Consider the following 26977-nt stretch of genomic DNA (forward strand, 5'->3'; position numbering starts at 1 on the left):
GGGATTGTAAACGTCTTTCATTTTTTACCTCTCGTATTATATGTGGTAGGGTAGATCGGCATCATCAAATAGCCCATAAATTTCCTGTTATAAGTAAGGCATACCGTTTCGCTTTCCAACACTAATGGCACTTTAAGAAAAGGCGTCCTCTGGCAAACCCGACGATGAAAGACTTGTCAGGAAGCAAGAAACAACAAGTATGACAGAAATAATTCCTGAAAAAAGGGAACAAGAGGGACAAAGGACAAACAAATCTCCACAGGAAGTGTTTAGTTATTGGCAGATGATGCTCCATTCGTCGCTTAACGTTTCGACATAATAGTGTTGCTTGGCATCACATAAGACTTGCTATTTATATTCTTTCAAGTAAAAAATAAATGAAATATTAGAAGTTATTTTATGTGTTATAACCGTAACAAATAAAAAAACTAGAAGACAATTCAATTAAAGTTACGAACATATATACAAAACAAGCATTTTGTTTCACAAATATACTTGAAACATTGCAGGATATGTGCCTTGTAGTGAACCTAGTTCCGCTCAAGATCTTGTTTCTACTTTGTTTCTTGAAACATGCTCAGGATATAGAGTGAAAAAAAAAACACACACACACGAACTAGTTGGCGGAAGGAGCCGCCGGGATCCTGTGTCTTTTTTGAGATAGGCGTGGGGTTTCCTTCGGAAAAGCAGTGGCTGTTCAGGAGGAGATAAAATATAAGGTCACAATGGCCTAATAAGAGCACCGACGTTCTTTTGTCTTGGGAAGTCTAGTGCGCCTGGTCCCGTAGTCGGTCTTGTACTTGTAAGTGTCCGAAAGCTCACCAAGTCACGTCAGGACAAAGAACACCAGGAAGATGAAGGTTTCACTGGCCCTTCTACTAGCCCTGGTCTTTTGCTACGCTGCCTTGGCGGATGGACGCTACCGTACGTCTTTTCCAATACACATACGTTCTTCGGAGTTCACCCTGGCGACATAACTTTTGAGACGATCTGTGCTCCGATACTAACCCAATATTATATGACCTTTTTTTTTCAGTACGGTTCAGACGTAGCCCCACTAGAAACGACGAGGGGGAAAAGTGCACAAGGGCGTTTCAAAGACGGGCTGTAAGTGTCCGTCATTTACTCCCTGTCCGCGAGTTGTAAGTTAGCCGATGAAACAGTGACATCAGTAGACACGTGCAGTTATTTTTTTAATATAATATTATCGTAGAAGCCTTCTAACAGAACCGCGTTTTTTTTTATTAGTTTTGCTTTAAATTTGCATTTTCCCGGCGGACATGAACCCTATAACTCAAATGTTTGAGCTGCAATAGTCACCGAAAATTTAAGAGACGCAGGGTGTGGCGAATCCCATGCATTCCATTATCGTCCCTGAGCCAATGAGATTGCGGAATTACCAAATGGGAACGCCCAAAGAGCCAATCACGACGGAAGAAGCGTGAACATAATGGCCCCACCCTGCGTTGCTAAAGTGGTACAGTGACGACACTCTAAAAAATGCCCGTGCGTCTGCTTTCCTGCACAACACTCGGAGAACCAATCACCGCAACTTACGGAGGCAGCTCAGCGAATGACGATGGCGAAGTATATGTTTAGACCAAAAAACGCAGTCTGAGTTGTGACATTAAGCAATGCAAGCATTACGTTTTGCATTGCTTAATGTCACAACTCAGACGGCGTTTTTTGGTCTAAACATATGTTTCGGCATCGTCATTCGCTGAGCTGCCTCCGAAAGTCCCGGTGATTGGCTCTCTGAGTGTTGTGCGGGAAAGCAGACGCACGGGCTTTTTTTTTAGAGTGTGCACACGCTATTATCCTAAGTTTACCTGAACCAAATTAGCATATGCGCATGTCTTAATCTCGAGAGAAACTAGAGCAAATGACTTGTGGGCATATCTGAGGATATGCAAGCTTGTCTAATACTGTACGTGTTAACATTTGATCGATTGATTTTTTTTTTCTCTAGAAATCACAAATATATACCTCGCTTCGAATTTGTTTCTTATTGCTTCCTTCGTAGCGCTCCTGGATTCAGTGTAGTTACCTGTGCTACGGATGGCCTATTCGAAGAGAGAACGAAGAGGACGGCTCACCGTGCACCGTGAGTATATATGTTGATTTCATATTATTATTATTATTATTATAAACACTTGTTAAGTCAGTGTAAATGGCAGAATGTGAAGTGTTAGTTGCTTACAGATAATTTTAATAAATTAATATTTTCTTTCCTATTTTTACTAAATATTGGGATTCATTCATTTTATTTGGAGAGATGTTTGCTAAACAGATTTGTTTGTGCCCTGCCTTAATTACCCTTTGCATATTATTCGAGTAGTAAATCAGTACTGGCAGGTTTTATCAGCATAGAACTTGGTGATCTTTTGAAGCTGAGTACAGTATCTCAATAAAGAAATAAATTTTAAAAAGTGTCTACGTGTTATATTAAACACCGTGTCGTCCATGTCGTGCAAAACATGCTGAATTCTGAAGTTTGACTAATGTGTTAATAGAGAAAATATTTAAATCCTGCTTAAGAACGAAAGACATTGAATGAAGGCAGTACCAATACTTTGTTTGAGAACCCTCAGCTTTACCTGACTTACAGTCGCTTCGCATAAAGCTTGTTTATACATCTGCATAGGGCTTTGATATAACATCCTTGGTATGAAGTGTAACAAACAATATGTTTTATCGGGAAATAAGGTTTCACTGGTTAGATCACATATTAAGAACGTCTTCCATCGTGAAGAGTATATACACATTTAATGGAGTGATTATTAATATGTTTGGCACACACAGGCACACAAACTTCAGTTGTAACTAGAGGTTTTTGGTTTTCATTGTTTTTAAATTCGTTGTTTTATATTGTTTCGGTTTTTATACTGAACGCATATTTTCGGTTTTTATCGGTGAATAAATATGCAGCTAGAGGCGTTTTCATTTTTTTTTTCGGCAAACAAGTGTTCTGGTTTTAGCACTAATGTTAACATAAAATTACGTAAAATGACAGTAACAAAAATGGCATGTATATTCATCAGACGAACAGAAATTAAAAAGCACGCACACACAAGTACAAGAAAGTGAGATCTGGTCTACACAGCGACCGTACATTTCCCTTCCAATTATGTCACGATTATTAAATGGGCTTTAATACATATACATATGTTTCCCAAGTTTTCTTCCCTAATATGCGGCCTCTCTTTCCTGTTTGTCTCCCTAAGTTTAGATAATTCCCTCTTAACGTTCACACTTCAAACAAGCGAGCTAAGCAAGCGATGTACCGCAGTATATTTAATGTTGGCCAATCAATCAAATATGATCGCAAAAAGACAACCAGTACACACTTAAAATTTTTACACCCTTATTCGTGTAAATGGCTCGTCCTCTGGCTAACGCCTTTATTCGTGTAAGGGTGTTAGCCGCCGGAGGTGGTGAAAATCGTGTTAACTGCTAACACCCTAAAAACAATATGGCGGCCAGTATGCGACAGGCGATACGAGCCTGGCGAGCCGTACGCGGCTTCTCGCCGGAGCAAGAGCATACGACTCGCACGCTCGTTTGGTGTAATCTGTAGGCGCAAAAAAACTTTCCAAACATCTCTATGTCCAAGCGCCAACACCGCAAATAATACGAGTAACGCCGAAACCGCTGGAGACTGAACAGCCGAGACTGTCGCCGAAGTCTCGCTCGGCCTGCTCAATGCCGGTCGCATTTTCATCGCATCAGAAGCGCTTATAAAGAAGGGATAGCTTTACAAAACACTGACAGGCTGGCTTTATTGAACAAAACGCCCACTTGCCGTGGACAAGTTGACAACGAATCGCTCCGGCACCTTCTGTCGACAGCGGCTAGGAGGTATCGCACTCGCGCTCCGTGTGGCTCTCGATTAGCTATTGGGGAGGAGATTGAACAGTCATGCCTCTAGCGGTACGCTTCAGCTGTGGGGACAACAAACCGTATTTTCTTGTTTATTTTTTTTTCCGAGAAATCGAAGATGACGATTCGAAGGCCACTCCTCGTGCGACTGAAGCACTGGTCAGAACGAAGCGCTCGTGCCCAGGCCGTGCTAGGCGAGGTTAAATTTCTTTGTCATGTTGTGTGAGTAAACACCGGGCTGTGGGGACAACAAGCTCGATAAAGCGCCCCCTATAGTTCGATCTCCTGCCCAATTGCCTGTGCTCACCTCTGTTACGTGCGTTATCCACTCATGAACGTTTGTGCGTGAACAGCGGCATTCAGCACCTAGAACACGCGCTGGGGAAGCCGCCTAACCTCCTTTTGTTGCAATCAGGCAGCATAACACGGCGACACAGCTGCCAGCGGAACCGAACAACTCGGAGCGATCAACACGACGGATGGACTAATGGCATCCAGCCCTCTAATAGTTATAGATGACCAACCGCCACACTTTTCAAATTGGGCGGCGACAACCCCCATCTAGCGACGAAAACAAAAAGTGATAAACATTTGAAAAAAGAAAACAGCAGTTTTTTTGCTGCCCACCGCGCGGTTACATTCACTCACGACATCGACATACACACAACACTGAACATACACACGCGCATACAAGCACTGATCAATTGCACAACACACAACAAATAGTATATACAACCTACTTATACAAACCGGCAACTGCCCCGAGCGGTATATATGCCCTCCTATTTCGCGCATCGGTTAGCCCAGTGACCACGCTAGTCTTAATCAAGATATGAAAAGATTACGCCAATTTTATTTTTCAATAATATTTTTTCTGCATTTGTCTTAGGTAGGTACACATATCCCTTAATAACTTCTTACAGCATAATGTATTATAATGATACGCGCCTAACTTCTAGTAACTCAACGTGAGTGACGAGAAAAAAAAATCGTGTGAATTCTGTCTGGCAACCGCACTCGCGGCGTGGTTGCTATGGCGACGCTGTCGGTACGCGCGCCGGCAGCCGTCCAGCTGGTTCGGCCGTTCGGCTGGTTCGGCTACGCCCGAGTGCGCGAGTCCACGGTGAACGCCGCGAACGCAATCGAGAAAACAAAGCGTCGACTACTGAAGCTGTACGTAATCGAGTTTCCGCCCGTTCGCTGCCGAATTCTTTGTAGTCTTCTTCCGCCCGTTCGAAAGGGAACAGCCTACCAGTACGATTGCCGCCGTGGCTTCAGTGGCTTCATCTTCGGAGGGAACTGTCAACTGAATTAGTTCCAAAACGCGGGTGCATCAGGCAGCGCAACGTGGCGCGGTCCACGCACAAAGTCGGTAAGTAAACAAAACACTCAGTGCCGTTCCATTCTTTTTTTTTTTTTTTTATTTACGGGGGCGCGCGGTGTTTCTGGGTGGCTCAAGGTATGGGAAAGCAACCGGACAAATCGGCGCCTGATCGACCATAGGGTGAAAATTTCAAGGCGTATCGTACGCAAACGACAGCGTTTGCCAGCGGAAGACTCGGTCGTCCGTGGCGAACGCATTTTTAGTATTTTTAAGGATGTTCTAGCTGCAAAAGAAAGGAGCGCCTTAAAATTTCACAAGGTAAAATACACTGCTGAGGAAACGACGCCCCTTTGCGTGCAGGCGCCGATTTTTCCGGCAGACTTTAGCGCGCTCTGAAATGCAGTGTGCATTTAGGGAGAGTTTTGGCATAATATAATGTTGCTCATTGGAAATAAAAAAAAGAAATGCTGGCATCATATGTTTACACACTCTTAGTCATTTTTGGAATCTTAAGTACCCTTTTTGTGGCAGGTATTGGACGCCAGCACATTTTACGTAGGAACGAAGACTGGAATCCGGCCAATTCCCTTCCACATTAACATCAAATGAGTGCTGTGAAAGCAAAGAAGAAAGTGAGGGTGAAACAGTTCCTGCAGTAGTAAGTGCCAGAAACAAGAAAAGTGCCCCGAAGTGGAAAATATACTCCCTTGAAAAGGATCCAAAAGAAATAGAGGTTATCAGGTATACCGCCGAGCGTCACAGACCTGGACACTCCATTTCAGTTTTTTCAATGCCCATGCCCTGATGAGCTGTTTACAGCGATATTTGAGGGGACCATCCTGTATTGAACTCAATGCCACCATGAACACCATTTTCGGGTTCTGGTCACACCTCCACGCAGGATGTCCTGCTTCAGATCAAGGAGGATATCCTTGACAGAATCTCCTGTACGACAACGCGGGCGGTCCTGGCCCTGGATATAAAGGGCGCCTTGACAACGTCAGTCACACGCTGGTGTTCGAGAACTTGGCCTCAACTGGGTGCGGGCCCCGGATGTATGATTATGTGCGGGACTTCCTGAGCAACTGGATGGCCACCATCGGAATCGAGTCCATCCGCACAAGCACCATCCCGATACCGAGCAAGGGCAACCGGCAAGGCTCGGTCCTGTCACCCACCTTGTTACCTGGCGATGTGCAAGCCGCCTCCTCTACTGGAACGGATTCCCCGGATGAAGCATACACTCTATGCCACTCTATGTGGACGACCTGACGATTTGGGCTACGTCGGGATCGGACAGCGGGAGGCAAGACTTCCTCGAAGAAGTCATTGAGACGGTGCAGAACTACCTCGAGGCCGGCAACCTCCAGCGCGCACACCGATAAGTCTCAGCTGTTGCTCCTCCGCGCGGGCAAGCCAATTCCCGAAGAAGAAGAAGGCGGACATCCGCCTCACGTTAAAGGATGGTACCCCCGTGCCGGTGGTGAAGCGGGTTCGGATACTGGGGCCTTCACCTCCAGCGGGACGGCGGAGCCAAGTACACGGTCGACCGACTCGTCAAGACAACCACGCAAGTCATGCGCATGGTGAGAAGGATAACGAGTCACAGACACGGGCTCTAGGAGTCGGACCTGATCCGGCTGACCCAACCACTCGTCGTGAGCCACATCGCCTGCGCAAATCCGTATCTCAACCTGACCTGCTGTCGAGAGGTAAGGGCAAGATGGACGTGATTATTCGCAAGGGGTACTAGCTGGCACTGGGGGTGCCGCCGTACGCGTCGAACGCCAAGCTCCGGCTGCTAAGTGTATACAACACCTTCCAGGAACTCATGAACATGCACCTAGCCAGTCAGTGGGAGCACCTGGCCCTCACACTGAGTGGGCGGCATGCCCCGAGCTCGCTCGGCATCCCCATCCCCGCATCGCAATGCGAGGCTATCCAGCTGCTGCTGGCCCTTTGGGACAAGATCCAGGTGGCACCAATCCCGTGAAAGCTGAACCCATCTTTGCATCCAGGTCGCTGGATGGCTCCCGGTCCCTTGATTCCGCTTGGTCCCGTCGTGTAGCATAGGGCCCCTGGTAGCAATCGGTTGCTAGCCCAGCATTTAAGCATACTCCAGCCTTTTTGTATGTAAAGCAAAACAATTACTGCAACTGAATACTTCTTACCTGACAATAATCGTAGTTTGCACTGCTCAATGCCCTTCTGTTTTATCTAAAATACCGCAACTAAGTACTCCGAGTACCGGTCGGAGCTCTGTGGTGCCAGGTGAAGTTTCTGCTTATAAAAAAGTGTCTGCCCAAAAGCTTGCTTCGGTACCACGAGCTGCAACAGGAAGCCTGATGCAGAGGCTTTAAGAGCAAGCTCCATGCTTTGAATGTTGCTAAGCATGCGCGCTTGTGCAGTGCAACTGTCGTTCAGGACAACGTGCTCATTCTTGGCATTTCAGTTTCACTTGCACTTAAAGGGATGTTGAACCGAAATCTGGATTCCATAAAACACGGCGGCAAAAGCGTGTAACAAGATGCTACAAACACCAAAACATCACTCATACAGCGATATTTCGAATGGATGACCTTACTTTTAAAAATAGGAGGCGCATTTGACAGATTTGTTTGTCTTGTTTCTCCGAGAAGGAAAGGGAACGACCTCGCGTCTTCTCCGCCTCGCCGCCTTGAGGGGGCGAAGCAGAGAGGAGAAAACGAGATATCTTGACGTCACGCGCCTCATCGGCCTCGTTTAATCTCAACCTCTTTCTCCAAAAATACGGCCGTCCATTCGAGATATCGCCTTGTGACTACGAGTAGTGTTTTAGGGATTGTAGCGTCCCGCCTCCGGCTTCTGCATCGTTTTCTAGAAATCCAAATTTCGGTTCACCAGCCCTTTAAAGGGAAACGGAGTGTGGCAGCGATTGGATGATTTCTTGTGCCAGCCGGAGTTGCCTACCATTACCACTGTAGGGCAGCAAAGGCTACAGGCATGCAAGAGCGACTTTGAGAAGCGCTTTCGCAGAACAAGAGCTTGCGATAGAGCGTGTACTAGCTCGCACTTGTCGCCTTCGACCGCGCTGTCACCCTGGCAAGCCTTCGGCAACACCTTCAGAATGCCCGCATTCTTCAAGAAAGCCACAATGTTATGAATATACCACAACAATGCCTGGCTTTTATTTTTTTCTAAAAAAGAGCATTTATGAAACTTTGAAAATGCAGCAGTGCACGCTCATTACCTTCGGTACTGCTTAGTACGTGCTCACTCACGCTCACCTTATCCAGGCTGAAAAGCTTGTGCTCGGACGGGGCGTATTGAACACTGGTGGTGTCTTTTGACTGAAGTAATATACAAAGTATGAACAGGAGTGATAAAGAAACACAACATTTAATGCCGGTCATCTCCACTTTTAAAAAGTATCTCAACGTGAGATTAATTTGACATTTCGTAGCAAGGGTGATGAATTCCAGACAGGGTGACACAAACCGTTTTGATAAAAACGTAAAAACAAAATGTAACTACTCCATACAGGTGCCCAATAGTTTGATGACTAGGAAACAACACGGAGGACTAGAGAAATGTGATGAATATGAATGAATAAAGCTGGTCATGAATTGAAGCATACTTAGGTATGTGAGCCACACAACTTGCAGCTGCCATCTCAAGAAAAACAAACAAAGCCTTTAATGATTTCGAAAATCGGAACAATCCTGGCAGGAGTTTCACAGACTTTGGCGATTGCACTATGTGATCAGCAATCAGGCTACAGGTGTTTTCTTGATTGTATTAATCACCTTGATTGCAACTGGCCGTAGCTGTGAGTAGATTAGAATAAGACAAAGCCTCTCAAGAAGGCAGCTCGTATTGTACGTCTTCTGGCCATGGGCGAAGCCGAAAAGCCAGTAGGCCGCCATGACCACAGTAAAGCCTTCGAAAAGCCAAATGGTTCCCTCCTGCATATTAAAGCAGAATTGATTCAGTCAGAGAATAATAAAGGCCGCACTGATGAGTATGATTTTAAACATGAAATGCTTTTAGCTCCCGGCCACCAAACTGATGACATATCTTTTCGGGAACTAATGCCAAAAATCACTTCAAAACATCCCAGGTTTCGAAGTTGACTTTTGCGTTGGTTTTCTTATTTGAAACCGGCTTTGAAACCTACTGGGTCTCGAAGTCAGTTTTGGATCAGAAACGTGTACACTAGCAGGGTCCAAAATTTGCTGTCAAAATTTTGTTTCCTTGAGACAAGGAAAACAAAAAGGAACATACACACCACCGTCTCAAAACCAGCACAGCATACAGCTGTCATTTATTTCCACAAGTCATCTTCCTTGTCATCCCACACGCTACAGATGCTATGGAACCTATTCCTATACACACTATGAAACCTATTAATTCCGAACTACAGCTTTAAAAAAATTATCCAACATTCAAATTACTTTTTTGTATGACATCTCACTACCGAATTCTAAACCAAGAGCGCATCATTCGTTTAAACCGTTTGAAGCAATCGCCTGACGAGGAGCCCGTTGTCGTCACGCTTTGACGGCGCACTTTAGTTCACCTTTCTGCCGCCGTCTTGGGGGGGGTCTCAGGCATTGTCCCCGCGCAAATATTACCACAACTGTTTAACTGATTGGTGCGGCACACAAACTTTTGTTCGGGCTGGAACTTGGTCAACAGTGTCTGAGATGAGCCCGACGCCCATTTCAGACATCAAATAAAATTTCGAAATTGCTTTTATAATCTCTTTAAGAGTTTGAATGCAGGCGTCTGGAATTCGCAAAATTTAGTGGCCGCAATTATGTCCTCTGTGACCGATTTGCAAAAATAAATGGTTTTACTGTAATGATCCAGATTGTGATTTATTGGGAATTAACCAGTGCTGTTAATAACATGCTCTGTATTGTCCGCTCTGCTGGTGTTTTTTCTGCCGTCATTGCATCCGCGCAGCTTGAAAGTGCACTGCTTTATGCGACAGGTGGCACGCACACACCGTGGCACTCCACTTCATAGCGTGGCATGTGGTGGCAGCAAAAGGCTCTGCCAAAAACATGCTAAGCACAGCATTTGTGGCGGCAGAAAAGATACAAGGCTATGATCTTGTTCCCGAGAGTATAGTATGTTGCAGGTTAAGACGGTACGGTGAGGGGAAGAAGCTCCGTCTACACTCTTTCCACTTTAGCAGAAAGGATGCTATAGAGAAAAGAACAAAACCGCCAATCGTGGCAAGCAAACCCTTTTTGGACTGGCAGAAGTGATGGGAGACGCCAGGCAGTGTAAAAAAAGGGGAAGGGGGGGGGGGTGGACTGCAAACGTGTTTACCAGTAATAAAAAGGGGGAAGAGTGAAAGGAGGTATTCTTCTGTAGATTCCTCTTCCTCCCGGAGCTGTGAATGTGCCATGGCCGGACTAGGCTCAACTCAATGCCCCAAATCATATTTAAAAAAAAAATTATTGACGGCAGAGTTTTGCGGACTCCTAAAATGCCTTTACGGAGAGGTTCCACAAACCCTCTTTCCAGAACCGTTGGCCTAGATTGTGGGCATGGGCATCTGCAGTACGTTTTGCAGGAAAAGGAGGGGGAGGGGGGCAAACCTTGTTTTCTTTCAAAGTTATAGGTTTGAAAGCTACACCCCTTCAGAATATACCCCCCCCCCCCCTTTTCCGCCACTTTGCTGACGCCCATGATTGTGGGCACCTCATCACTTACAAAATGTTTCCTAGGACCCATGTGTAGAAAGTAGGAGCCACCATTCAAGCCCCTGTCATGACTACAGTGCAGACATATCACAATAGCAGGGAAGAACAATAAATAATAATGGACAGTCTGACCGGAAACAATATTGGTACAGTTTCAGACTCGCCACTCAGCTTGCCAGCTGAGCCAGGCTAGAAAAACGAAATTGGCAAAGTGAATGAGTTGCGAGTATAAAGATGCAACAACAAAACCCTACTGGAGTTCTTAGAAAATGTTGGGGCCTTCTTGTCAATGGAAAAGGCACTCAGTAATTAAATCCAATACTCTTTCGGATAGTGAGAGTGATATCGTGGTAAGGTGGGTGCTTGTCCCAAGCTCTTGTTTTAGCACCAGTGGGTGTCAAGTTACACACAGCCAGAAAACAAATCAGCATAGCCAAACGAAGCACAGGACAATTGCATCCGTAAAATAGCCGATGTTCCATATTTCAATTAGTTTTTGATCTCACTCTGCGCAGCACACAATTCATAGCAGACGATTGTCCCTTTTTGGCTCTGCGAACAGAGCCAAAAAGGGGCAATCGACGAACAAGTCTGTTCGTCAAACGACGAACAGACTTGCCAGTTTGTTCGTCGTTTTGTTTCTGTCAGAGAATGATACCTACCTAGTAGCAAACAAACTCATTATTATTCCCTCATGTTAGCAGACGATGCGTCTGGTAGCGGTATTTTATAGCGAGTTCGCTTCACACGCACTGGCACCGTTCGAGTTCTCTCCCAGAATGCATCGCACTCGCAGAGTGTTGCACTGAGAAATGGACTCAAACGAATTCGCCAAATGCACCAAGTGCGGAAGACTGATGCTGCCGCCATCTATGTTGTAGAAAGAATACCGACCTCAAACCGAAACTGGCGCCTTGCTGTTCGGAGTGATGGGTGGGAATGCGAGAGTACAGTCGCTACCAACGTTTATCTACAAACGTTGGTCGCTGCAGCCTGTAGTTTATAGTTGCGATGACTTCAAGCAACTCGGCTGTCATAGGGATAGTTACAGACGGCGTAAATTTCCGCAACCAGCTGTCTACAAAGCAGCTGGTTGCGATCTTTCAATTCTCATAACCGTTTACACTGAAGAAAATGGATGATGCTGTCCGAGCAGAAGCTTGATCCATTTCAGCATGGCATTATGCGTGGACCACTGAAAGGGTACTTAAAACTAGTCTGCTGGAATACCCAGCAAAACTTTTCGATTTCGATCGTCATTACAGGTGGATCAGATATTAGCTTTGGTGAGGGCGTCGAGAACGAGAGCTTTCTCGAACAAAATATGACGGGGCAAGTTAGCTGAAGTAGGTAAATGTTAAACATGATGATGTTGCCGAAGCCTCGGGTAAGATCACTAAATTTAGCTTTCTCCGATGCTTATTGGGCAGTCAAAGTTTCTGCTGGGGCAGTTTTGTCGACAAATGTTCAATTTTTCACCCGCACAAGTTGGTGATAAATATCTCGGGGGCCGCTGATGCATTTGTTCTGAGCATTTCTTTACACACTGGTATATTTCAGCGTTTTTACGGCAACAGAGCGACTTAAAACCTCCAAATAAAGCACGGTTTGTCAACTGCTTCCTTCATGAAATAGGAGACGCTCACAGTTCAAGCTCGCGTTTGATTCCATTGCCCGCGGGACGCAATTTCTATCAGGAAATCTACTTTTTTTCCTTTCAGTTCTGCGACACATCGTAGCAGACAAACTTTCGTCATCTGCTCCAGCACCTTGCCGGCCTAGCCGGAGCGAGGCACGACGGGATTGCATTTTGGCGCAATCTCGATTTTCTCGGTGCAGCGAGTGCATGCACGCGTGGGGTGTCAGCAATGAAACAAACTCGGAGAGTGCAACCACTTGTGGAGTGCCGGCTGAAACGAACCCGCTCCACGCTGCGGGTGCCGTGAAACGAACTCGCTAATACTTCTTCAGTGCAAGCCGGTTGAGACCTCAATGACCAAAATCGGGCTCTCGGTGAGATGGAATGGCAAACTGAGAATGATTTCATGACCAGGGGCCAAACAAATAACAGGTGCATTGTATGGTGAGAGTATTAGCACCGAGAAGTTTGGGAGGCGACCTTTTACAGCGAGCCGGGGTGACGTCCTGCTGAGGACAAAATTTACCACCTCACTCGCCCTACAAAGACCGAGAGGCGTTAGCTGTCGGCATATTACTTTCGTTTTTTTTTTTTTGGTTTTTTTGTGCGCATTTTACGTAGGAAATGCGAATTATTATATGCGGCCTTATTGAGGTATGGTCTGTAGCTGCAGGCGAAACTTCAACCAACATTCCGAGCATGGTTTCCAGGGCAGACAGTGCATGAATCACAGATGGTATATGAAAAGGAAGAAATGCCACCACACTTGCAGGAGCATTGCAGTATATTTACATCTCGCACAATCAACGCTGCTGATGATTTGAATAAATTAAGAGGTTTTTTTTCAACTTTGTTTCTAGACAAAAACGTCTCAGCGAAAAAGCTGCACTCTGCTCGAGCAACATGTTAAATATATTCTGGGCCATGGGGAGAAAATTACAAGTGAGACCGCCCAAAGGCCTTTGACTTAGATGCCATTTGTATGCCCGCAAAGCAAGGTCTGATGTTCTCCTAAAGCGCGAGACAAATGGACGGCAGAATCGTCCGATCCGACAGTTCGAACGCCGCTCCGAATTGAGACACACGCACATGCTTCCGACCTTGCAAGCGACACAACAATCCGTTCGGCTCCGCCCAGGAGATCCAACTTCCAAGCACTCCAGCGGTGGTCCGCGTTCATAGATCTCTGGTCCCAGATTGATGGTTTAGCTCGCACGAGCGAAGCTAGGAGCTCGTTCTTGTTAGCGCGTGCATTCTTTGCCGGGGCCATCTTTCTCGAATGGATCAGCGGGATCTACGCGTCCGGCTTCCCGTCGCCCGTCCCGTTTTCTTATTCGTCCCGACAGACCAAGTATGTCATCATGACGTTCGCGCTAGCTGTGCTGTCATTGGCTGGACGCATCCGACAATCCGTCCGCCGTGCGAAACTATATGGCGCGTTTGACGCATGTCGGATCGCCGATCTGACACCTGAAGCGACCAAATTTTTCGGATCAGGCAGTCGTACTGTCGGATCGGACGTCGGATCGGATGGATTTTTCGCGCACGTGTCTCGTGCTTAACTCATGAATCTGCAAAGAACAGAATTTCAGTGTCTGAAACACTTACACCGCCGCTTCCACAACCCCTTGCACAACCGCCTTATATTGTGTGGAGGGGGCGGGGGGGTTCATCGATGGAGTTGCCTCCACCGATAGCTTTCCATACTTATAACCCAATTATAAGGGTAAACGTGACAAACACGGTTGGAAAAGCTATGAAAATTCTGTCGGCATAAGTCTCACCCAGCGCCTTGTACACTGGGTAAACGAAGCCCCGCTTCTCAACGTGCTTACAGCTCACAACGGCCGATGTTGACGGTGCCTTTCCCATCCTTAGTCTGACTGTCCATGCTCTCTTTAATCTCGAAATTTTCGGGTGGTAGAATATGATACCAGCTTCTTTTTGGAAATTGCATTGCAGCGCTGAACAGTAGGTCAGCATGATCACAAACCTCCGATCGTGAGGAAACGGGCGCAGGAAAGCCAGCTAGATGCCAGCTAGATGCCAGAACGCGAAGCGGAGTCCGTCACCAGACGTCACGGTACACCTCACCCAATCAAGACGTGGCGGCCGCAGCGACACTTGTGTTTGCTCTGAAGACTAATAGTACGCCGTGCAAGCAATACCATTGATCTCCACGACAATTTGCTGGATCGCGTGTCTCCGCTTGGTCGTTGCAGCTCAGGTGCGGCCACCGGATGGCCACCTTGGAACAAAGATTATCAGTCAACCTTTTGGAGCGTCGTGGAGGCTGGGCGGCAGTAAGCTGAAGACATGTTTTCTGCTCGTTCGTTGTCATTTACCGAAGAAGTTTGTTAAAACCCCGAACAGTGAGAATTGCGTTTGAGAACACGTGGAAATTTTTACGAAAGCTCAGCACCGCAAGAAAAAGAGGCAACTCGTCTAACGCAAATCTTACCGTTCTGGCGGCATGATCAAAGCTTCCTTGGCATGCCAAAGTGCTGCATCTTTGTCTTCTTCCACAGCATTGCTCTATTTGTGCTGTCATGTGATCCACTTGAGTAGATTTGGAACATAGCCATGGTTAATCCATAATAGCAACCACCGATTTCGTTTCCTATTGATAGCAACTCGCTGGAACAGCTGGGTGATAGAGAAGACGCCTATGTGCGACATACCTTCAAAGCTCTGCCATGGCATTGATTCTTAATGAGTATCCAAGCGTGAAAAGGCAGAGAGACGCAGCAGTTTGGCAGGCCAAGGAAGCTTTGATTACGCCGCAAGACCGGCGAGACTCGACGTTCGACAAGTTGTGCCTTTTTCCTGCGGTGCCGCGCTGTTGCAAAATATTTTATGCGTTTTCAAAGGAAATTCTTATTGTTTACACATTGCGAGCGTTTGGCGCTCCTTTCACTAAACAGAGGGGAGCGCCGCCGGAGACTGACACTCGAGCGTGCTCTTCGTGCTCCGAGCATTTCTTGGAGCACAAGTGACTTCTTTGCGCTCCGTGATGTCACGTCCACAAACAAGATGGCTCTGCCATTGTTGAGATTGTTGAAACAAAAGGCGTAGCCGGACAGCTGCTCCTTTTCAGTCCATTAGTGGTTAATCCAGCAGGTAAAAACAATTTGATTTGAAAGCCAAGACAGCAATTAGCATTCCGGAAAAGGTTTGTTCATGTGCCTTGCCTGAGAACAAAGTGATCTATCGAACGAGCGTGCTGATAGCTCGGCGACAGAAAAGTTGCTGAGAAGACAGTGGGACGGCTGCCCTTTTTAAACTGCTTAGTCCAGCTGCAGCGAATAAAGATACTTAGATTGGAAAGCCGAAGCATCAGTTAGCATTGCGGGAAAGGTTTGTTCGTGCATCTCGCCTGAAAACAGCTTGCACGGTCAAATATAAACAGCTTGCACGGTCAATAAATAGATCAGCCAAGGTGCCTTTCCCCGCACGTGCTCGAAGCGAGTCTCCAAACCTCTCAGAAATACTTAAACGTTCGTAGAAACTTCATAACGTCGCCGTCTCTTTTACTTTGTACCCTGCCGCTCTACACTGGCTTTAATTAATTTACCACCGAAATAATTTTGGCTTCTCCCACCCGTATCCACGGGATGCCAGGTTCGTCATAACCGTGCGGTGGGAAGGAGCTTGTGCGGCTCGTCAATAGATTTGGTGTGTACGCCATGCGCCGTTTAGTTGCTGTGCCTGGAGTATGAAACTCGGAGCGTCAGAGTAGGAGTAAAGGAGTGTGGACTTAAAGGGGAGTTGCAATCATACTTAAGCGTCTACCTCTTTTGCGGTTTCCACGTCTCTTTGGGTTCGGGTAAGCCAGCGGGCACGGAGAGAATAACTAAATATCAGTGAGTCATATTTTAACCGGACGACGCGGAAACCTCCTCCACCTACGAGGGCGACCCGCGTTGCCGAAAGCACGGAATATGTGACGTCTTTGGTCCTGGGCTTACTACTGGTCAGAGCCGCTAAAAGCATTTTTTTTAGTCGATACAAAATATAAGTGTCGCGAACCGTTTCAATTATGTATGAAAGTAGTTTTTGTTCAGTATTTTAGATCAGAAAAGAAACAAATGCAGTTTATAAAGTACGGAAACAAGAAAAGACCCGTCGACAAACCCGCCACCAAGCGGTGAAAAAAACGGCGCATACTAGAAAGGCGTAGTGGGATGAGGCTCCGACGAACAATGGGCTTAGAAAGGTCCCGGATGTATGCGGTGGCGCTGCGGTCGTATAGCGGCTCGAGGATCCGACCGGTTCCGAGCGTTCCCAAGGCTTTCGGCGCGGGCTTGGCTGGCGATTTGACCCTTTGGCGGTATGGCAGAGCGAAGTGGCTCCCGTTCTGAACTGATCTTTACCCCGTGTTTGCCGTCGTTTGTGGCCAATGAAGTGTTATGCCGAATTAGTCTTTAATCGCGCGGCAAATGCAATGCGAGCTGCCCTGGCCGCCCGCTTCATACAGCCTAGTCAACACGTGCTTTAGTGGCACCCTCTCGAGCCGTCGACACTGAGTGCGGCAGCCGTGAGCGCTCGATGAGCTCACTACTTCACGGCCACTCAAACCAGGACCTACGACGTCATGAAGGATGTTATTTTTTGCTTGTTTCTGTAAGTCTAATTTGCCTATAACTTTTAAAATAAAGCGAAATTTGAGAAAAGAAAAGTTTCTTTAAATTACTACGTTCAATGCGCTCAGGTTCGGTCCAAATTAAAAACCAGTCAAAAAGTTATTGCAGGGCCACTTTAACGCTCCCAATGACGACAAACGAGCAAAAAACATGTCTTCAGCACGCTGCCGGCCAGCCTCTGCAACGCTCCAAAAGGTTAATTTTCCGTGTCCCAAGATGGTCGTCCGGCAGCCGCAATCACGGAACGGGGAAGCGCAATTTAGCAATTGTCGTAGAGATCAGTAAAAAAATATGGAACGCATACCCTCCTAGCATCCATCAGGTAGGGATAAGCATTCTGTGCAGTCTATATGCCCATCAATGTCAACACATGTAGCCATTTGCAGGCAGTCGCATCCTTTCGAAGATCAATCTGGCCTTCGTCAGGCACCAGCTTTCGCTCTCAGCACACAGCCACTTTTGGTGGGCTTCGAGGCTGCTCGCATCTTCACCCTCCACAGGCGGGGCAGCCCCGGTCTGTAAATGTAGAATATGAATATGGCAGGTATTATTTGATAACACTTTATGTTTTGGCCGTGTAAAGAAAATCTGCATTCCATTTTCTAACATATCTGTTATGAAATAACAAGGTCAGGTGGAACGGCTCGAGTTCGCTGACTGAAAGACAGAGGGCTTAGCCTGAACCAATATCCTAGCAGCCTTCGATATTGGTGTGGGGGGAGAGAAGGCTGAACCTCTAAAGATGTCTTCAAATGATTCTCTAATTGCTTAACTCCAAAGTTTCAGGCTGCTGCACTTCAATGTTCTGAACTTTTTCCAACATATATTTGCGCTGTCGCTAACCATGTTCCATTTGCCAATTTTTTACACGCCCCTTCTCCTCCAATCAGAACAGCACGAGAGTCCGCCGTGAACAGACTTGGCATCATCGTGTGTCATATATCCCCGATGATTGCCCATTAAAGCCAAGGTTCGAGCACAAGCTCATAGCATCGCTAGATGGTCGCACTGCACGAACCCTCGTGCAGCCTGAGTATCTACTAGTACTGTTAAAAGCGAGCGAGTTGAAAATGAATACTTAAAATCGAAAGAATAAAGCGCGAGGGACAAGCACAGGACAACCACGTAAAGCCTGGTTCAAACAGTTGCGTTTGACCGCGTTGCGGCTGCGAGAAACCAGGACATCCCTGCTGCTTATATCGCGTGCCAAGATGATTCTTTGAATCGGAATCCACGCTTCATACGAAGCACAGATGTGCCGGTGACTCGTTTTCGGTTCTAAACGCAACGCAGACAAACACACTCAAACGCAAGTGTCGGAACCGACCTTTACGGTACAGGCTCACAGTAAAGCTGTGAGCCCGAACCGTCTCGCACGTCTAGCCTTCGCTTTAGTACATCTCAGGATAAGACGGAATGTATCATAATAGAACCGATGTGGTCTCACCATTCTGAGCAGAAGTGCGTGAGTAACCGATGCTATTTTCGTGGTCGCTTGCACGTAAACAACCAAGGAGCTTGTACACAACGCCGGCATTCATCTGGCTTGAAAACAACTTGAGCGTTGGCTTGGCTTGGATGTCAGCTGCCCATTGTGCTTACTTGAACTTCACGAAATCCTCTAAATTAAGCAGGCTGCTTCTTGACTTCTGCTGTCGGCGCGTATGTCTGCGGTTTCCGAGTTCGACGATTCGGAAATCATGGGTGTACCACCGCAACACCCTCTTAACACGATTTCGGTAGCCGTAGGGTGTAAAAAGGATGTACGAAGGGTGTAGGCCTTTCCGTACACCCTTGAATATTCAAAAATCATGTAAAAATGGTGTAGGAAGGGTGTGAGCTCGGAAAAACACCCTTTTAACACGAACATGGGTGTTGAAATTTTTAGTGTGTACCTCCAGGGCCGGCCCTACGCCATCAAGCACCCTGGGCAAACTCCGGTCGGCGCGCCCTGTCTCCCCCTTTTTGGTTTATACGCCCCTTATCTACAATGTACGACACAACGTTGTTAGTAAACCTGTGAGTAGTAGCCCGACGCGAGCGTTTTGTCGGACTAGAACCGCATTAGAAAAACGAACTGCGATGAAGCATATAGCGTCGTGTCAAGTAGACGTGTTCAAATAAATCAAAAAGCTAAAAAAATATACAAAATCCCCCTTTTGATAGTTTCCTGGGTTCACGCCCAAGTGCTCAACCGCTAGGGCCGGCCCGTGAGTACCACGTTTTCAAGCACAACGTGCTGCACTACCCAGTGCGCACAAAGTACTAAGAAAACTCATCCCCAAAAATGCCGCCCCCCCCCCCCCCCCCTCTCCACCGTGCGCGCCCGGCGGTTGAAGAGACTGACCTCTTTCGGTTCAAACCGAATGCGGAAAAATAAATTCGAAAAACTATTATCGACTTTTTTCGGTTTAAACTGAAAACGCTGAAATTTAGGTGTGATGTACTCAAGTAGAAAAAAACAAACAAAAAAACGCTGCGTTGTTTTAGTTTAAAGCGCAAACCGCATGGCGCGTTTTTGCTCGCGATTCATGGTACGTTTACACCTGAATAGAAATCCGCTGCCGCGGGAGCGGATCCGCTCCCGGCGGCGGCGGTGACGAGCGGGTTGCGTTTACATCTATTTCCTTCGAGGAGTGGCGGCAGCGCAGGCTGCGGCAGCGGTTCCCGTAACATCTCGCCAAATATGACGAGAAGGCGCGAGAGTTCCCGCGTCGGCTCTCTCTCCCGGGCGTTGCTGCTCCCGGAAGAACGCGTACTCGTAACGTAGGCAGCGTCGCGCCGCTCACGAATGTCACTTCCGGTCAGCGAAACGCCTCGTTCGGCGGCAGAAATAGGTCCTGGACCAAAACGGCTCGCCGCCGCGTTTTCCGCCCAGCGTTTCGCCCCAGCGGCAAAAGCTGGGCGGATCCGCTAGCGGATCCGCAAGTGTAAACGTACCATCAGTCGCGTTGGCGTCAAACTGACGTCATTTCCTGCGCGCCGGCGCGCGTTTTCGCGGGAGCGTTGGTTTCCAGCCGACCCAGAAAAAGACGCGCGCGCCTAGCCGTCGAAGCGGCTCTCGCCCAATGAGGGTCGGTCGAACTATCACGTGATCCTGCGCAGTACGCTGTTTCGTATTCAGCACATTTCAAAGTGTTCAAAAGCATTTTTATTTTCCATATAAAAATTTAAAAGGTGTTTCTTTTGACACACAAACCCGTTTTATTTAGTTATTTGCTTATTTAATTCTCATTTTGTAGTATTTGCGTCAACATTTACATCGCGTGTTGAGAATTCTGTTATCTGGCAACGCTGATAACGCGCGGCTGGCGGCGCTTGGCTTTGGCTGCATGCGGGTGCCCGCGCGTTCATAGCGCGTCGCGCTTTCGCGTGCACAAAAACACTCCATGCGGTCTAGGCTTAATACAGCATAATCGTTCGATAGAAGCTAACTGGAAATGAATTTTGCATCAGCTATACGTACGTGAAACGATGGAAAGTTGCTTAGAAATTTAGAATAAAAGTGGAAAATTGTGAGTTCACAATCTTTCTTCTTTGCCTTTCCCATCTTAGGATGCCCATGCCTTTTAAAGAACCAACACGAGTAATACATTTACAAGTTGAAAACGTTTCACTTTAGGCGGACAAGCCTTCAGCATACAAATAAAGTTTTCTTCAGCAAGAATGCTCTATAAACTAAAAAAAAAGATTCGCATTTTTTTTTTTAAATATAAGCGACACATCGTTAAACGCTCAGTCGATGCTCAAATGTAGCCCTACAGGTCCGAGGAGCAGGCGCTAAAGTTTCAGAACTAACCGTTAGCATATTAAAAAGTTATAGGTGACTTCTCAAAATTTGAATCCGAAAATGAGGCTCATTTCCTGTAGCTGACGATATTCATCTTCATGTGTTCGCGGGTGCATTGTGGGTTAGATCGGCTGCCATGTTTCCACTGATATTTTCACATATTACTTATAACTTTTGATTGGGATAATAGCCAGCTCTGAAACTTTGCCATCGGGTCCGGACTATTAGCGCTATATTAAGGCAGAGATGCGCGCTGTTGTGGAGAAAAAAAAACATTCAGCATTTATTTGGGGACAAAATGTGCTGTAACCAGAGATTTTAATGAGTCACGCCTGCCGGAGAGCCATTTATTTCCTTGGTTCTAATAAATAATGGATAAGTTAGTAAGTTTTATTTCTAGGAATTGCGGACAATATAACACAACACAGCATGTAGATAAAATAGTGTACTCGCTAAAACGTTCTTAGTCTCAAACGATGCTGATGCTATATCGCATTTTAGGTTAATTTACGTGCTCTAAATTGAAACAAAAGCTATTCAATGCGAATAGGCTGAGTTATGTTCCAGAAGCAAGTACTCTACAAGTAAATTCCTCTCAATATGTTTTTTTTTTTCTCTTCGAAAAGAAAAGCCTCATATCTGATATTTTGCACTGAACGGAAAGCAAAGAAAATTGGGATAACCGAGCGATCCCTAGAATTAATTTAATATTGCTAGAAAACACGTTATTGTCTTGACGTAAATTCTGGAGATTAAAAAAATTGTAAGTGAATATATTTTAAGGGACGTCTTGCTACAAAGTTCAGCCAACATCCCTCCCCCCCCCCCTTAAAAAAAAAGAACCTTGATTTTCAAAAATTGGCAAAACTAATAGAGTTTGCTATTTAACATTGCACATGTAAAAACAGCGTTGCTTTTGCTGTTAGCTTGCGTAAGAGCGACGCATATTGCTAAAGAAGCTTTTTCCCGCATACGGCATAATGATGTACGAACCGTTTTGTTTACATTCAGACGTGGTTCCGAGGCAAAGGAAGTTGCAAGGCCGGCAGGTGCGTCCTAAATGTGGAGTCCAGAGCAGACGTCGAACCTACACCCGAGACAAGAACCACAGAAGCACAGCCGAATCCCATAGAGCCCGACGCTAACTCGGCGACGGAGTCGGAACAGGGGGCTCCCGCCACTGAACCGGGGTTGCCGCCTCGACCTGAAGAGGAACCGCTCGGTCCACCCGAAGAAGCCGTGCCGAACGGTTCTGAAGCGCTACCCGATCCTAGAACAGAAGAAGTACCTTCTAACGAACCTGGACCAGAGCCGGGATTCTCACCCGAACCGGTAGCTCCCTCCGAGCCCGAAGGTGAGCCGGAACCTGCACCCGAAATTTTGCAGCCGGGCGCTGCGCCAGAACAAGTGATACCAGACGAATCTGAACAAGAACCGGAGCCTTCGCCTGAACAAGTGGTTCCAAATCAGCCTGAAGAAGAACCGGAGCCTGTACCGGAACAAGTAGCACCAAACGAGTCTGAACAGGAGCCAGGGCCTGTACCTGAACAGGGGCTACCATACGAGCCTGAGCAGGAGCCGGGTATTGCAGTCGAGCCAATGGTACCAAATCAGTCTGAACAGGGGCCAACTGATGATAATGAACAGGTAGCACCAAATGGACCTGAGCAAGGGCCTTTCCCAGTACCTGGGCAGGAGTCACCCGAACCGGAGGAGCAGCCGGGGTCTTCTGTACCCGAAGAGTCAGGAATAGCTGCACCCGAAGCGGCCCCAAAAAACGAACCTGAAGAGGATCCTTGTAATGAAGACGAATGTAATGCGGTGTCAAAATAAATAAAAGATACATTTTTGAAAGACGACTACAAACTAGAATCTTGCGGTATGAAAAAGATTGTATATTCTCGTTGTTTATATATTGCAAAAGTAAACTTAAAATCTGGAGAACGTCCATGTCGTGAATGCCTTATAGAACCATACTCCTTTATGCACATTGAAATATGGTATGCGTTGCCTTGCACTGTCTATACCAGTGGATAAGCAGCAAAAAGGAGAGATGAGGTCTGCACCCACTTAAAAACAACGTATAACATCGTCGTACTTCAGGACAGTTCGTGCAGTTTTTTCGGTGTCTACAAGGTGAGAAGGCCCCAAGGCACAAACTACTTTTTGAATTTACTATTAACAGCATGACGAATAAGGTGCTTGGTAGAACGCATCCTAGCAGTGTTGGAAGTCTTAATTCGCTATGTGCTTAACAGCTGGCCACACGGACCTCTATGATACTTTCTGGCGAATGTATTAGGACCAAAAGCCAATTTTGCTCAAGGAAATGTTCCTTTCACCATTTAAATATTTTTCGGTTCACGTGTTTTGAGTAAGGAACGTTAGCATTTTGCAAGGGTCTTTGCTAGTCAGACCCATTAAACTTTTTTTATATGCTATGATTGACCTACAGAAGGGAGGAGGAGGTGACGTGATAACAAATTGCTGACTTCACTTAGCCTTACTCTTTGGGCTGGGACACAAATACAACTGAAATTACGCAGTACACATACAGGGGCGAAAGCCTCCGTACATGGGCTTATGGGATAAACGCTACCCATATTGACCTGCGTCTTTTCTTCGGACCTGCATTGAACCAAAACAATGAAAGGCAAGGCTTTTTAATTATTTACGTGCGAATCGTTGTTCGAATTGTTGAACACTGCATCATGCACAGCCTTCACAGGGAAAAGGTAAGCCACTACATGCTATCACTCTTTGCAGTGTTGAAGCTAGGGACGACACTGCAGTATTTGATTCAAACCAGTATTCACACACCGTTAGACGTTTCTTAAATACGTAATGTCAAGAGCTAGTATACGCACACCCCAAGATTTGTTTTCTTCTATAAGCAATTTTATGCGCAGCACCACGCCTTATGGTAATATATGAGCTGCAGGTTGCTTTCCGATTGTTACACGTATGGGAGAAATGTCGAACTGCCTTGTGCGATACGCTTTGAAACGCCACTCGATGGTAATTTATGTATTTTCTTAGGTATTCAATTACTGGGTCTGTGAAACAATTAGGAACGAATCGTAATGGTATTACGAAACTGTTCACGCACACGCTTGTGGCGACGTGAGATATTTTTCTTGCATGCAAAAGTTAATTTCTATTTTTCACGACAGCGTCTTATGTTATATCGTTGACGGTAGTGCAAAGCAAGTTATTTTATACGTAGTCAATTTGTTAAGCACCATAAAGAGTTTAGGAGCCTAGCTACTTGTAACGTACCCAGTCAATCTATTCTTCGCACTATTTGTGAGTTCTGCCGAAGCATCTACGTTTTCCCGAGAGAATCAAGCAAGTAATCTTGATTTACGGAAAACATGATTGCTCAAAGTAGAAAAAAAAAAGTTTCTTTCCATTTTTTTTTTTACCTGACTTCACGTCGGTAGGTCAAGTGCCGCGTCGTAGATAATACTTTTTTCTTTTGTTTCCTTGTGCAAGCAAGTATACAGGCTCCAATATCTTATTACTCTTAAATATCCTCTTTGTTTTTAAGTTGACTTGATAGCAAAGTAAGAAAGTGATCAAAATCGCAATGCTTAGCCTCGTTTTGCCGTTTTGAGCTGTAACGTGCTATCGGGAAGCATAAGCACCACAACTCGTGTCGAAGATAAAGCATAAATTTCAGCGGCGACTAATCGACTCAACATAATCTCGCTCCTGATTTCGACGAGCATCTCCCTGTAGAAAAAAAAGAAAAAAAAACAAGAAAAAACTTACTTTTCTAAATTATTTTATTAGTGCCTGCTGAAAATACCTGCCTGGACCGATTCCTAAATCCAAGTGTTAACCGTACCGTTTTAGCGACGAGGACATTGAACAACATAATTTGAAGGAGAATTGGAATGATGTGTGTGTCCGTGTGTATGTGTACGTGCATGTGTGCGTGCGTGTTTTGTCGACGTGACTGTCTAAAGCATTGCGGAAAAAATGTCCTGCACGGTATTCAGCTGCAATTGCGACGAAAACAATATGTTTCTTTGGCAATTCTCTTCAGATAAACAAACATTTCGTACAATTTAAAAGAATAAACGAGTTGAGGCCATGATATGGCCTAAAAGAAGAAAACAGTAAGCCTTCTTCAGGCTATACAGTAACATTGTCATTGACATCTCAAGAAACGCGGGGCGTGGCCTATTATATTCACGCATCCTGATTCGTCGTTCTGCACTCGTCTCGGCTAACGCCGCAATTTGATCGGCTGCGCGGTGATAGTGAGATGTTTGAGAGTCAACTCGCCCCACTACTGCATGGAAAAAAGGAAAAAAATTCGTAAAGGACATAGGGGGGACACGTACACTCTAGAAAAAGCCCGTGAGCCTGCTTTCCCGCACAACACTCGGAGAGCCAATCACCGCAACTTACGGAGGCAGCTTAGCGAATGACAATGCCGAAACATATGTTTAGACCAAAAAATGCAGTCTGAGTTGTGACATTAAGCAATGCAAGCGTGACGTTTTGCATTGCTTAATGTCACAACTCAGACTGCGACATTGTCACTGAGTTGTTCTAGTAACCTTCACACCTTGTAAGCGCGGGGCTGGGCTTAGTGGGGTGCAGTCTCCATCTTCTGCACCTCAATTGTGCTTAACAATGTAAACATTTGAAAAAAAAATTTTTTTTTTTCGTTGAAAAATTGTTTTAGCAAATTCGTGTTCTATCTATATTCTTTAAAAAAGGATTTTTTTCTTGCAGTGCGCCTTTGAATTGTCGGAGGCTATATACCAATAACATATTGTATAAATTCGCCAATATACAGATGCCCCAAACGCTGACCAATGCAAAGCATTCTTCATATTTTAACTCACAAAAAAGATTTTTTTTTTCCTGAGTGGTTTAGTGAAGAATTTCCTTTTTTTTTAATTCTGTTGCCCGAAAAACGAAAAAAAAATATCCTTCGCAACGAGAGTGCAGGTGGTTGGAAGCGACGTTTTCGAATACAGCGTTTAACAAGCGTTACGTTTTCTGTTTCATCATAAATGTCATTATGCGCTCTAGGAAACTTGCGCTCAAAAGACGAACTGCTCTCGTTTGTCTCTTTGTATTTTGAAACCTGTCTAATTATACAAACATGCTTTTTAGTGCCGCTTCGTATTGTCGGGTTGAAAAAAAAATGGTTGGCTTTCGTAATCTTTCACTTTCTCTAAGTTAAAACGAACATGATTCAACAAAGATAGCTCTGCACGGACCGCGATCGCATGAAATTACATCACTCTGAGTAACGCCACGATTAGTTCACTAGACGCCAGGCGACATGACTCACAACCACGTGTTTTAATGATTCACCAACAGAACAGCGGCTTTTAGAAACGCTGCAACACGTCTATAACGCGGGCACTTTGAACACCGAAATACTACATATGCCACGGGTGTTTATGGGCTTGCTACATCCTTGTGTGAGTGGCTTGTGAGAGGAATTTGACCAGCAGAACAGAAAATATTTAAGATAAGGGTGTTCGAAGGACTGATATTAAAAAAAAAAAAAAAAAAAAAAAAAAAAACAAAGAAACTTGCATTGTCCTATACGTTTTTTACGCTGATTGCAATCGAAGTTAAGATTGCAGCCTCACTGGGCGGCAGACGAATGCACGGCGTCTGACATTCCGAAGAAGAGAGCTAAGCAGCGCATGCTCAAAACACATTTTAAAGCCCAGTTCACAAGCGTGGCGGAGCGCAGAAGGTGGCAAGGCGGCTAGTGGGATGGACAATGACAGCCCCAGAAAGGCAGGGCGTTATGACGACACTGGCTTCAAAACAGTCTTCAGGCAGACTGGGGCGAGAGAAAATTAAAAAAAAAAAAAAAAAAAATTCCGAAATACACGCACGATTCTAAAACTGTAATCATGCTTACCGTGGTTTTAATCGCGTCTTGTATATTACGCTCACCTCCGTTAAATTCAAAATAACCTGAATGTTATATGATTTGCTTTTTAGTGCTCCCTCCGCGCTTAA

General features: G+C 45.8%; 1 protein-coding gene across 1 annotated transcript; it reads left to right on the plus strand.

Moving 5' to 3' along the window:
* The first annotated feature begins 818 nt into the window (after positions 1 to 818).
* On the plus strand, positions 819 to 26977 carry LOC8050939 (pollen-specific leucine-rich repeat extensin-like protein 1). Its single transcript, XM_042290168.1, is given in 6 exon segments — positions 819 to 924; positions 1037 to 1107; positions 2024 to 2104; positions 21983 to 22827; positions 26497 to 26551; positions 26960 to 26977. Coding segments are annotated over 6 exon segments (1140 nt in total). The 5' UTR covers positions 819 to 854.

The sequence above is a fragment of the Ixodes scapularis genome, unplaced genomic scaffold (assembly GCF_016920785.2).
Source record: "Ixodes scapularis isolate PalLabHiFi unplaced genomic scaffold, ASM1692078v2 PGA_scaffold1__304_contigs__length_218370807, whole genome shotgun sequence".
In the NCBI taxonomy this organism is placed as follows: Eukaryota; Metazoa; Arthropoda; class Arachnida; order Ixodida; family Ixodidae; genus Ixodes; species Ixodes scapularis.